This window comes from Crocodylus porosus, unplaced genomic scaffold, assembly GCF_001723895.1.
Source record: "Crocodylus porosus isolate Cpor-Errol unplaced genomic scaffold, CroPor_comp1, whole genome shotgun sequence".
In the NCBI taxonomy this organism is placed as follows: Eukaryota; Metazoa; Chordata; order Crocodylia; family Crocodylidae; genus Crocodylus; species Crocodylus porosus.
In genome coordinates, this window is record NW_017728943.1 from 55,544,085 (window position 1) to 55,556,841 (window position 12,757).

Genomic DNA, 12,757 nt, shown 5'->3' on the forward strand with positions numbered 1-12,757 from the left:
GAACAGAAAAAATAAGCAATTCTTAATTTTCCTAGGTCTTATAAACCTCCAGATATGTGGGACTGCTTGCCTTAAAATATTAGAAAGGATCCAGAGCTGGATTTATCTCTGTAAAGACCAACAGTGTTTTAATCTGATGGTTGTTTGGTGTTCTACAGAAAATTAGCTTGGTAGTCTCAGTTCAGAAGTCACAAGTACATGGGTTTCTATATCATCACAAGTGCACTGATCTACCAGTTGGCTATCGGATCGGCACCAATAAAAGGAGAAATGATGTTGTCGACTATCAGTTTTTTTGGTCATTGTAGCCAATTACAGCAGGTGCCTGAAGCACCCTGGTGAGTGTAATCTGGTCCCCATGTCCCATCACTGGCCTGAGTCCACAGCTGACTACAGGTCCCAACAAGCAGTGGGAGGGGGGATGGAACACCAGGGAGCAGTTACAGGGCACCATGCTCAGCAACAAAGGGACCATTACTGGCTCCTGCTGTTGCTGCCGCTGCCATGGCAATGCCATGCACACAGCAGGGGCCTGAGCAATGAGGCTGCTCACAGAGATGTTGGTCTGCCACAGCACTGAGGCTGCTGCAGAGATGTTGGGCTGCTCACAATCAAGTTGCCACACAAGGGACATTCCACTCTGGCAGGCACTGGACACCTTTGCAAAAGTGGCTTCTTCCTGGTGGCTATAGGAGCTTGGCTGCATGGGGCCCGCCGACACTGAAGCAGCAGTGTGCTCTGGGGCTCCAAACGCGCCCAGTGCAGCTGTTCATGCAAAGGTCGGCCCTGCCTGCCTGGGACGGCAGCACAGGCTATGTGGGGAACAGGTAGGACTCAGGGGCGAGGAAGCAACATGCATGGGATAAGATGGGTCACTGCCTTCCTCATCAACAGCTGGAGCAGGCAGGGGCTGTGCATGTGTGTGTGTTATAAATGCAAAACAAACAAATGAAAAAGGTTTATTTTTGTCAGTACTTTAAAATACCTTTCACTCTTACTAAATATCGGTTATCTGATCAGCATCAGCTAATATGTTTGGTTAATCCAGCCCTAAACCTCTGTAAATTACCGGCTATCAGTATCGGCCAAGAAAATCTTTATTGGTCCACCCCTAATCACAAGTATTCTGGCAGACCCAGAGGTACTGAGAAATGAATAGGAAAAACGTAATATGACCTCTTTTTTTTATTCTGAAGTAGCTCCTGGAAATCAAGGCTTAGACTTGATGGTGTTAGGGGTAGGACAATAGGAGGAAGCTTATGCTGCTGATTCCCAGTTCTGCATCTGAAGAATTTCACTCCAAAAATCCAGTATCTTTGACTGCAGGGGAAGGCATTTATTTGTGTCTGAGGGCCACACAGAGAGTTTTGATGAGCTGTCATGGGCTGGGTCAGCACCCTTCCCCTCAGGAACAACTTGCTAAAACTCCGTATAGGGCTCTGGGTGGGCAGGGAGCAGTGTTTGGGAGGGGGATGAGGCTCATTCACTTCCACACACCCTGCCCTGTGTGTCGGGGGAGGGGAAGGGGGGGCAGGAGAGGGTGCCTGTGCATGTGGGGGGGAGGCAAATGCAGCAGAGTTCACTTGGGCAGTGAGGTCTGCTGCTGCTCTCACCATGCTCTGCATCAGATCAAGCCCTGCCTATGGCAACTTGCACCACTCCAGCCCACATCCATAACGTGTCCCAGGGAGCCTGTGCTGATTGGCCTTGAAGGTGGACCAGGCAGTTTAAAGAAGATGCCAAACACAGGATTGTCATTTGGCATTCCCTGGAGCAGGAAAAACACAGCAGAGCTGAGAGCTGTATGGACTGGGGAAGAAGAGGGCCCAGGCAGCCAAACCCTGGGATCCAGATGAGTCACAAGCAAGGATCAGACTTGTCCTCCAGGAGACATAAGTAAAAGCAGATGGCAGGGCAGTGTGGGTCACTCTGGCAACATAGAGACGGGTAAAGACAGGAGACATTTCCAGGACAGCCAGTGGAGACTGGTAGATTGGGGGAGAGGATGGACCCGATGAGAGAAGCATGCTTTGGAGGGAAGTTGAGGTGAGTGAGGGCAAAGGAGGGATTTGCCCAGTAAACCCAAGGTAAAGAAGAGTGCAGGACTGATTAGTACAGCCTAACTGAATTATGAAACAGTGCAAGAAGCAAAAGTGATTACTTTTTAAGTTTGAATGAATTGGAGGCTGTGATTAAGAAGTACACCATGATTTACTTTATCGGTGCAAATCAATGGCAACTACTACCTGCAGTCTCTGCACCTCCTGCTGTGAGCAGCTCTGCTTCCCCCTCTTCCCTGCCCCCTCTCACACACCCCGTGCTCCTAGATTCTCTGCTTGCCAGTAAGTTTTTTTTTTGCAGTGAGCCTGCCATTTTTCACACAGCCAATCCAAATTCATGGTTTCCACAAAAATCACACACTTACGAATAGATTCCTACATAAAGTACACTATTATTTTTTAGTGAGCCTAATCATTTTTTCATTTGTTTGATTAGCTTTTTGATGAAAAAAGGCTTATCTACCCCCCATAGCCAGTGGGCATAGGAGGGGCAGGAGCAGGAGGAGAAGCTGCCACTGGAGGTGAGGGGAGCAGAACACCCTTGCCAGCCCAGGCCCTTGCCAGCTCGGCCCCAGCCAATGCACAGCTTCTGGCAGGGCTGTTCCCAGTGCAGCTGGCCAGGTCCTGCTCTGCTCCCCTTGCCTCCAGGAGTTGCCCAGCTGAAGCTTCTTGCCTGCCCGCAACAGCTCAGCAGGGGCAAAAGCAGGAGGAAGAGCTGTCACTGGAGGTGAGGGGAGCAAAGCAGCACTCAGCCTACTGCAAGCACTGGCCAAGGCCTGGGCTGGCAAGGGTATTCCACTCTCCTTACCTCCAGTGGCAGCTTCTCCTCCTGCTCCTGCCCCTCCTATCCACACTGGCTGAGGGGGGTTGTGGGGAGTAGGGGAGGAGGGGGAAGCTTCAGCTAGGCAGCTCCTGCCTCAACAAGCAGGGCTCCAGCTCCCAGCCACCTTCCACCTGCTCCATCCACTCAGCACAACAAGCAGGTGAAAGGCAGATGGGAGCTGAAGCCAGAGCTGGAGCCCTGAAGACTAGAGCAGGAGCCACGTGGCTGAAGCTCCTTCCCTGCCCCACGCCTCCCACCCTGAGCAGCGCAGCAAGGGCAGGAGCAGGAGCTGCCACTGGAGGTGAGGGGAGGGTAGTGCCCTGCTGGCCTGTGGCAGGGCTGTTCTTGGTGTAGCTGCAGCCAGCCAGGAACTGCTCTGCTCCCCTTGCCTCCAGTGGCAGCTCCTCCTCCAGTTCTTGCCCCTGCTGTGCCACTCTGGGTGGGCAGGAGGAGAGGGTATGCAGAGAACTTCAGCCAGGAGGCTCCCACTGAGCAGCATTGGGAACAGACCCACTGGAAGCAGTGTGCACTGGTTGGGACCTGGGCCTGTGGGTGCAGGCAAGAGTACGGTGTGGACTGCCCTGGAGGAAGCAGATGAAGCTCAGCCCCATGTGGGATGCTGCAGGGGCAACTGTGGGCCAGATCTGGTCAGTTGGTGGGCTGGTTTCAGCCCATGGGCTGTATTTTGCCCACCTCTGTTTTACAAGTAGCAACTTAAAGGAAAAAGTATGGAAATGTAAAAAACCCAAACTCTGAAGCCATTTTCTTTTGCCTGTGTTTTACAGCTCTCTCTCAAATGGACTAACAAAGATCCATAATGAAACATCCCTCACAGAAAAGGCCCAGTCAGAAATCTTTCAATTCTAAAACTAAGTGTTATCAGCTTGATTAAATATTAAAAATCAGGAGGATCCTAAGGGACCTGTCTTTAATCAAAATGTGACTAGCAATACCTTTATTAGCCACACATCTTATAGCAAACACTAGGAAGTGTAGGTAGGCAAGAATCCTGCTTTACACTCCTGTTTTCCTGGAATGGTTAAAAGGTAAGCCCATTTAAATCAGACTAAGCAGCTCAGTCTTTTTTTTCCCACAAAAAAGAGATCAACAAACCCAACCATGAATCTTCCCCATTTCTCCAAGATATGGCAGAACTGCTATCCTTATCCATATCTGGATTTGCTCTACTGATCCAGAGTTTGAGAAATTTCTATTAGAATAAAGCCTAAAGGGTGAATGCATTTTTACTATCTAGATAAACTGCAAGACAAAAGCCATTTAGGAAAAGACCAATGTTGCTTGTTGTTACCAGAACTGAAGAAAGAAAAAAGTCTCCCAAGCAGTAGTATTATACCTTTTATCTGCTTTTCAAGGATCCTAAAACCAAAAGGATTCTAGGAATATATACTCTAACTCAGAGGTTAACAATCTATACCTGTGGGCTGGATCTAGCCCTGGAGCCATTGGATCTGGCCTTTGGTAGTGTGGGAACTCAGTGGCAGGGACTTTGCTTGCTCCACGTTGCACTATACTGTGAGCAGGTGGTTGGGCAGTGGGGAACTTTCCTGTGCCATGTCACAGCTGGGTGGAAGGGAGAAAGGCAGCAGTGGTGGTTGCACCAGCAGTTGGGTCCTAGCACCGGCTCACCTTAGACCTGAGATGGGCCATTGCTGCCTGCTGCTGGAAAAAGTTGCTTTCTACTGCTCTGCATCAGACATCCTGGTAAATCCTCATGCAACCACTTATAACAATCAACAACAAATAATATACCTGGTTCTTCTGAGTTCTCATTGCATCTATTTCATACTCAGCATACTGGGGATCCAGGGCAGGATCCTTGGAATCTTTTAAGTCACTGTTCCTCTAAAAACAAATTTTAAAAAGTGTAAGAATCACAAATCACAAAGTTTATCTTTCAGTGCTCCAGCAAAATATTCAGTAATCAGTTTAAGGTCTGTGTTCACAGAAATATTACTATTCTTGCAAAAGCATTAAAAATGAGCATTTGTCATCAATCACAAGAAAAATTAAATAGATCATGTTAATTTAAGAAGCAAAGTTGGTAAGATCTTCATTCTTAGCAAAGTTTCATTCTTAGGAGGGCTGATTACTAATCTAACTCCATGCCTCATTTCTCTGAAAGTGAAAGTTAAAAACTGCAAATCCTGCCTGCTTCTTGTGCATCTCCCAAAGTGCAAAAAGTGACATGACAACCTCTTCAATAACACTTTCAGTGTCCTTTGTTATATTCATCCAAATTGCCCCCGTTCTGCTGCCTTGCTTAGCCCTGGCACTATAGTAACCTTATGGTTTTCCTTATAGTCTGAAAAACTTGAGCACTGTCATGGTATTACTGAATTTGTTTTATCTATTAAGTTCTTTTTATGTCTCGTAATTTACATAGAGAACTAACAGAAAAAAGGTTTGGACAAAGTATCCTAAAAGTTTAAATAACTATACCTTCATTAAACATTTTGACTCTACTCCAAACTCCCTGTATTTCATTCTTTAATCCTTCTCAAACAAAATAAATCTTATCAGCCTCTCCATTCCTCTTTTAATGACTGAGGATATAAACAGCCATTATCTTTGGAGCAGGATCAGTTGTGTCGGGATGTGTCCCAGACCAGACGATTGCTTCGCCGGCAGATGTTGCCTGGAACTGTTGTCCTGCTGGGTCAGGCCCCTGCTGTGCTTGGCTATCAATCCTGCAGAGCTATGGCCTAGGCAGTGCCCCAGATCGGGGTGCAGCAGTGAGATGCCACAGGAATCCCCTGGTTGAGGTGCAGCAGGAATCTCTGTAGAGCATTCTCACCGTGCGTGTCTGCAAGCAGGTGAACTCCCAAGCAGGTTCCCCCGCTGGCAGATACATGCCAAGGTGTGGCAATCTAATTTCTGCAGTGTGCAATAAGCAAACAACATCCCCTGACATAAGGACGCCAAATTGTGATTACCTTTGCCTGCAGCAACATTTTTGGGCATTTGGAGTGTAACGGGTACTAGAATGTCTGTTTGCTCATAACCCATGCTGTCATAAAAAAATTATGGAGGCATAAGGATAACATGTTTGTACCTTCACCTATGTATGGACCTATATGCATAGTTCCAGCTTGTCTGGAGCAAGGGAAGATAACAGATCTGGACTGAGTAGATTAGAGTACAAAAACTGTTGAAACTACATAAGCTTTAAATTCTTGTCTGAAGTTTGGACAAGCATTTGTATTTTACTCTCTCTTTTGTTTACCCTTTTTTGACCACTACTAGTTATGACAACTTCCTGTCTTCACCAAATTGTCCCCTAACCTATTCACTTCCCACAAAGACCCATTCAAATATGCATCCCTAAACAACCAGCATGCTTTGAGTAGCTTTCAATCAGTAAGTTTCTTCAGCAAATGCTGGTAGGAAACTCTCCTGTCACATGCACTTATGAAAATATCACATTTATGGTATAAACCAAATAAACTAAAATTGTGTACATTCTTTAGCTATTTAAAAGAGTACCTTTTGAGCAAATGAGAAAATATGTTACTAGCAAAAACAAACAATAAAATGGATAGAAAAATAATAAATATAAGTTTTTTTAAGAATGAAAATTTTATCTGTAATGTTTTTGCTAGCAGCTTCTTTCCTGAACCATAACAAATAGGTATAACCTCCCCCTCTCAATTCAGTCTCATGTCCTCTGTTGTTCGATGCTTTAGTACTAAACGTTCATAAAATGTGCAAGCCCTCTAGCAAGAAATTATTAACTTTCAGAGAACAGTCTGAAATTACATTAACTAACTGGAAGACAACTCTACTTTAAGTCTCCTTTTTGATAAAAATTCTGATTGTTACATACTGCAGTCTAGTCATTTACCAGTACAACATGGTGGACTGAATGAGGAGATAAACTGCTAGCACAGAGAAAATTACTGGGCAAGATTTTTCTTATTATGCTGTACAGCATCTCTCCTCGTTCAGAACAAAAATAAAGTAGGAAGCAGTGAGTTACAGAAATGGAGGAGTAAAGATAAAACAGAATTATAATTATTAACATAATAGGTAGAAATAGAAATCTTTCCACATAAGGTGAGCTTTATAATTTAAGGAACTATTTGGGAACCAACCCAATAAAATCTTATTACAAAAAGATACATCCACAGAGCAATGGAAAACATTTTGCATATTTTCTTCTTTTCAGAGGAAAATTCAGATACTTTCTGATTTCCAGCTGCATTAGAGATCAGAAAGTGAACCCCGTTTCCCTCCAGGAACAGTTTCCAAAATCCCAGCATGTTACTTCTATGAGATTTTAGGATCTTCAGCAACTTTGAGGCCTTAGGAGCCTGACATTTTAAATGGAATGACATGGAAAAACATATGGATGAATGAAATGGACTGACATATGGATCCATATCTGAACCTGAAACTTTTCTCCACTCTCAAACATTGTTGAAGCTAATGAAGAAATCCTATTGAATTAAATTTTCTTTCAGTGCCCCGAATAAATGTAAATGGTCCTGCAGAAAGGGCTGGAGTCAAGCCCCTGCTATGGACCTGTGAAGCCAGCAAAATCAACACGGGACAGATCCAGGAGAAAAAGGTAGGCTCCAGGGGCATGAGACAACATGTCCCAGTAAGCCTGCGCTGTGTCCTCTCTGCCACCTGGGCAGCCTTGAGGACGCTCCCACACCTGCGCAGCAGCACCTGGGCTCAGCAGCCAGGGGGACATGTGGGGAATCTACAGGGGGGTGCGGGATGTACAAGGACACCCCCCTGCTCCCTCTCCCCTGGGGCAGCCTGAGCCCAAGTGGCAGGGGTCCCTGCCTCCCTGAGGCCTGCGACTCACCACCCCTAGCACAATGGCTGCAGGTGCGGGAGGATGCAGGGAGGCGCGAGCGGCGCTGGTTTCCTGCCCCGACAGCCACAGCAGCAGCAGCATCTCCTGCAGGCCCAGCCGCAGCATCCCTCTGAATTGGCATCTGCGCTCGCTGCGCTGTGACCTGCCCACGTGGCCAGCGGGGACTGGTGCAGGGCACGGCCGGCATGTAAATGAGGGAGGGGCAGGGCTAGGAACAGAAACCCTGCAATGTGGGAGAGGGGAGGAGCTGGCATGCAAATGAGGAAGAGAAGGGTGAGGCGAGGAAGGGACACTGAAATGAGGGGGGAGGGGTGGAGCTGCATTGCGTCGGCAACGCCAAGCTGACGTGGTGTGTGTGGGAACCTTGTCCCTTTCCCAGCCCTTCAGCAGCCATTAGGAAGCTGCTGGGGGCTGGGGAAGGGACAAGGGGTGGGAACAAAAGTGAAGAGCATTTACTTTCATTTCCCATCGCAGCACTGCGGGCCACAGAAAATGGCTTGGCAGGCTGCAGGGCGGCCCATGGGCTGTATGTTGGACAAGCCTGGCCTACAGCAACTCTTGAATTTGACTTAAGGCTTGCAGGGCTTCTTGGATGCCTGTAGACATGCAGAGACACTGTTCCAATGCAATGTAATTACAGCATGTCAGAACAGGCTTGATTAATTGAGTGAGGCTTGGGAGAATGATCCTCATTTTCTCAGAGCCACTCTAACTAAAGTACCCCATCCTCACCTCCACCCCCGCACCTGGAGCATGTGTAAAGATGCCCCTTGATTGCTCTGGTAGGGTGCAGAGGGAGCTCCTTCAGCAGTGATATCTGGAGAAACCAGAGGATTAATATGTCAGTACTCTGTCTATACCTCAGCTGAGGAGAACAAAGACTTAAATGCTAAATTAAATCATTACTTTATAAAAGCAAATAAAATTTAAAGTTGCAAAGTAAAGTAGTTTGGAGAAACTGATTTGCCAGCATTTGGCCTGAACTGAAAGGCAATGGTTTAGTCAACCATACTGAACTGTCTTTAAAATCTGCAGGTTATCCATTTGTTCTGAATAAGGACAGCAATTGTTAGGCCTGTGCAAACCGTCTAGTATTCACTTTGGACTCAGATTTGACTGATTCGGGGAATGGCGATTAGATTTGGTGATCTGAATTACTGTCCCAAATCAATTTGGCTGAATCTGATTTGGAGATTCGGCTACCACCGAATCAGCTGAATCTCCAAATCAAACACACCTCATCCCCCGCCTGCTCTCCTCACCCCGTCAATGGCTGCCCTGCCCAGCCCCAGCCTCCAGGCTCTTTTAAAAAAAAAAAAGCCCACCACTCGCTGGCTGCTGCCAGGCAGGGGAGAGCAATCCCTGCTGCCCCACACTACCCCCACCTCCTCTCCCAACCCCAGCGTCCCAGCTCTGTAAAAAAACAAACAAACAAACAAAAAAAACCCTACTCACTGGTTCTGCCAGATGGGGGGCAATTCCCACTGCCCCCCACCGGCTCTCCTAACCACCTTCATGGCTGTCCCACCTGGCCCCAGCGTTAGATCTTGCGGGGGGGGAAAAGCCCCACACTCACCAGCTCCTACTAGGTGGCTAGGTAGCGGGGGAGGAAGATCCCTGCTTCCCCCCACTGCCCCATGCTGCATAGGTGGGGGGCTCTGCCACAGGCCCCCAGAAGCCCTGAGGCTGCTATAGAAGCCACTGAGTGCCAGGCTTTCTTCTTTTTTTTAAAGAGCAGGAAGCTGAGGCCAGGCGGGACAGCCATTGACAGGACTGGGAGAGTGGGCAGGGAATGGGGGCTTGTGGCAGAGGCCCCCATGCAGCTTGGGGCATTGGGGGGCAACAGGGATCGCCCCCTCCTCCCCGTCACCTGGCAGCAGTCAGTGAGTGCAGGGTTGTTTTTTTTTAAAGAACCGGAGCTGGGGCCAGGCGGGGCAACCATGGGGACGGGGGGGTTAGGAGAGCGGGCGGGGGTCGAGGGACACTCAGGGGGGGTGGAGGAGCAGGCAGAAGATGGGGCCTGGCAGGAGTCCCCACACAGTCCCCCCTCTAACTTCCCCCCACCACTTACCAGCACGGAGTCCAGGTCCAGCTCTCTGTGGCAGCAAGCAGGAACTGCCCAAATCTCCAAAGCTCTCCAAATCTTTTCCAAATCAATTCGCACCTTTTTACTGGTCTCCTGATTTGATTTGGATTGAGAGATTTGGCCGCCAAATTGGGCCAAATCTCCTTCGAATCAAATCAGCACCCAATGCTTCACACAGCCCTAGTAATTGTGCTACAGAAATAAAATACATACCATAGGTGGAAATGTTTTCTCATATACTTTCTTCCACAAATCCAACGGTGTATGTGCATATAGTTTTCCAATATCACTGTCTGAGGCAGGTGGTGGACCTAAAGATTACAGCATGATACAGAATGTTATCAGCATGCTGTCCTAACAAAATGAATTGCTATAGTATGTTCTGCTTCAGTCCATCTAATTTAGTGTGGTGGATGAGCCTGAAGAAAATGCAGATCCTCTATTATGAGGCTATCACATGTGATTATACAGTGCGTTTTCTTCTTTTGGACTTGAGCTACTTATCAATTTATAATCTAGAATTATTACAACAAATACTGTATATATTCGAATCCAAGATGAGGCTTTTTCCCACATTAACATGGGCAGGAAAAAGCCTTGCTTTGAATTTGAATATCAGTCTGAGGCAGAGCTAGGTCCAGCTGCAACTGGCCCAGGGTCAGAACCACTGCCTGCCCTAGGCTGGTGCTACAGTAGGTCCTGTTGCCACCACCCCCTGGCCAGAGCCAGAACCAGAGCCAACGCAGAGGGCAAGCAACACTGGTAGCGGGGTGGGAGGCAGGCAGCAGGAGGGCAGGTGGCTTGAAGGGGAGAAGGTGGCAGAATGGGGCAAGTGGCAAGGGTCAAACCATCTGCCCCCTATCACTGCTTTCCCCACTGCAGCAGTGGGAAGGGAAGGGGATGAATTTAAGATGACCCTCCAATAATTATATTATATACAAGGAAAATCATAAACATATTTATAATTTTCCATGTAAATAATTTAATTATTTGAGGGGGTCAACTTAATGTCAAAGTCATACTGGATTCAGGTTAACATGGTAATCCTTATATTTTCATCTTAACTAGTGCAACAGCAGAATCTATGTTTAGTAATTTAAATGTTGACTTTTCTTTTAAATTATTTGCCTCTTTGTTGTACTTCCTGAATTAAATCTCTTATGGTTAATTAGCATTTTTAAATCTGGTTTGAATTTATTTCCTCTAATTTCAAAAAGCTATGCATAACAAAACTGTTGGACAAGAAGTTTACTAACCTATTTGACTTAGAGAATCTAATCCTGCTGGGATAAACAGTGGTTTATTTTGATCCACTGATATGGATTTGCTAAGCAGATAAAAGAAAAGAAACCAAATTAATATTAGTAATCAATTGCCCATCAAATAATTACCCTATCAGACAAAGGTAAGCTTCACATTTGGTTCCAAGTACATATACACCTAAAAATATTGTTCCTATCCATTACTATCCCCCTTAAGAACCAAAAATCTTTAAAAATGTGAGCGGCAATGATTTTTGTGGGGGATACCTTTTATTGCTTTCATTGGACCAACTGCATGGTTGGGAAAGATTAAGAATGTAGGGAGTTTTATTTGCTCTGGGCCAGGCAGCCAAGACCCAGGAGACAGAATCCAAAGTAAAACTCTTGCACAGATGGTATCTTTAGAGAAAATATATTTTGATGATATTTGGGGTCAAAATATAGGGCATTTATACATGTGCTCTGGGATCGGTGGGGGGAACTTTAATTAGAGTGGCTCTGAGAGCTGCTCTAGTTAAAATGTACCGAGTGCCTTGAGTACCAGTGTTCCCATGTTTAAAAATGGCAAACAAGCTTTACATAAAGTACCCCGCTGCCATTTTTAAGTGCAGAGATGCTGATACACGAGACACTGGAGGCTGCTGAAGTGTGGTATTTAACATACTCAATTAATTGGCTGCTCCGATGCAGTGTAATTACAGGCAGTCCATAATAGTTGCTGTAATTACAGCACGTTGGAGCAGCCTTGCTGCTCGTGTATACGTGCCCAATATTTTGAAAAAGCCTTTAGAAATACTCAAACTCTGTACTCAAAACTCTCAATAAATAAAATAAGATAAAGGACTGTAATTATGTTACCTTCTTTCAAAGCCAAAGGCCAAATGATTAATAAGAATACGTGCTTTCAGCAGAAGGGTATCAGGTTTGCCTGTAAACTATAAAAAATCAAGGAATAAAGTACATGTTACTCTGTTCTGTAACAGAACTTTGAACAAATTACACTTTGTGCTATGAAGATTACAGACAGAGGTCCTAGACAGTTTCTTAATTAAATTATGCTAGGATAAAATAAACTGAGAGTGATTCAAGCTAGTTAGTATTTGAAATCAAAATCAGGCTCATTGGTTAATAGAAATGTGTATCAGTCGGTTATATATGTCAAGAAAGCTGAAATGAAAACCTGCATTCAAGAAAGGAAAGAAGATGGAATTTTCTAAATTTATAAGGACTTACAACTTATTATTTATACATTTTAAACTAAGAGAAATTTTGTAAGAAATTAACAAATTAAGTCTTTAAACTACATTGTCTAAAATACCATGAACACTAAGAATTGAACCAAAAAAACTACAAAAATGTTCACTTAAGATTTAATTTGAGTCACATGATAAAAGAAGCTTTACATTCAGTGGCTAAATAAGGGTTAATAATATAAATTAATCAGAAGGCAGCCACAAAACAATTCTCTGGAGCATTCTTCTTTCTCTTCCAGCTCGTGGATTTTGTTTTTAAATAGCAAATTTCCCAAGCCAAGTCCTGTTTTTATGGAATGAAATTAAAATTCTGTTGTTTTTTTAGTCGGATTAGTACCTGGTCTCCACAGAGCAGTTCTGCTATCCTATATTGTTAATAAATATAGGCTTAACACACACATTAGCTTTCTTTTTACCTAAAAAATAA

General features: G+C 45.4%; 1 protein-coding gene across 2 annotated transcripts in view; it reads right to left on the reverse strand.

Moving 5' to 3' along the window:
- The window catches only part of DYNC2LI1 (dynein cytoplasmic 2 light intermediate chain 1), a 32,650-nt gene that overhangs the window by 4,675 nt on the left and 15,218 nt on the right, over nucleotides 1-12,757 (reverse strand). For both annotated transcript variants that reach the window (XM_019549391.1, XM_019549390.1), the window contains 4 exons: nucleotides 11,936-12,012; nucleotides 11,072-11,142; nucleotides 10,029-10,126; nucleotides 4,654-4,746 (listed from right to left, as the gene is read on the reverse strand). In XM_019549391.1, coding sequence (XP_019404936.1) covers nucleotides 4,654-4,746; nucleotides 10,029-10,126; nucleotides 11,072-11,142; nucleotides 11,936-12,012 — 339 coding nt within the window. The remainder of the gene's footprint in view (nucleotides 1-4,653; nucleotides 4,747-10,028; nucleotides 10,127-11,071; nucleotides 11,143-11,935; nucleotides 12,013-12,757) is intronic.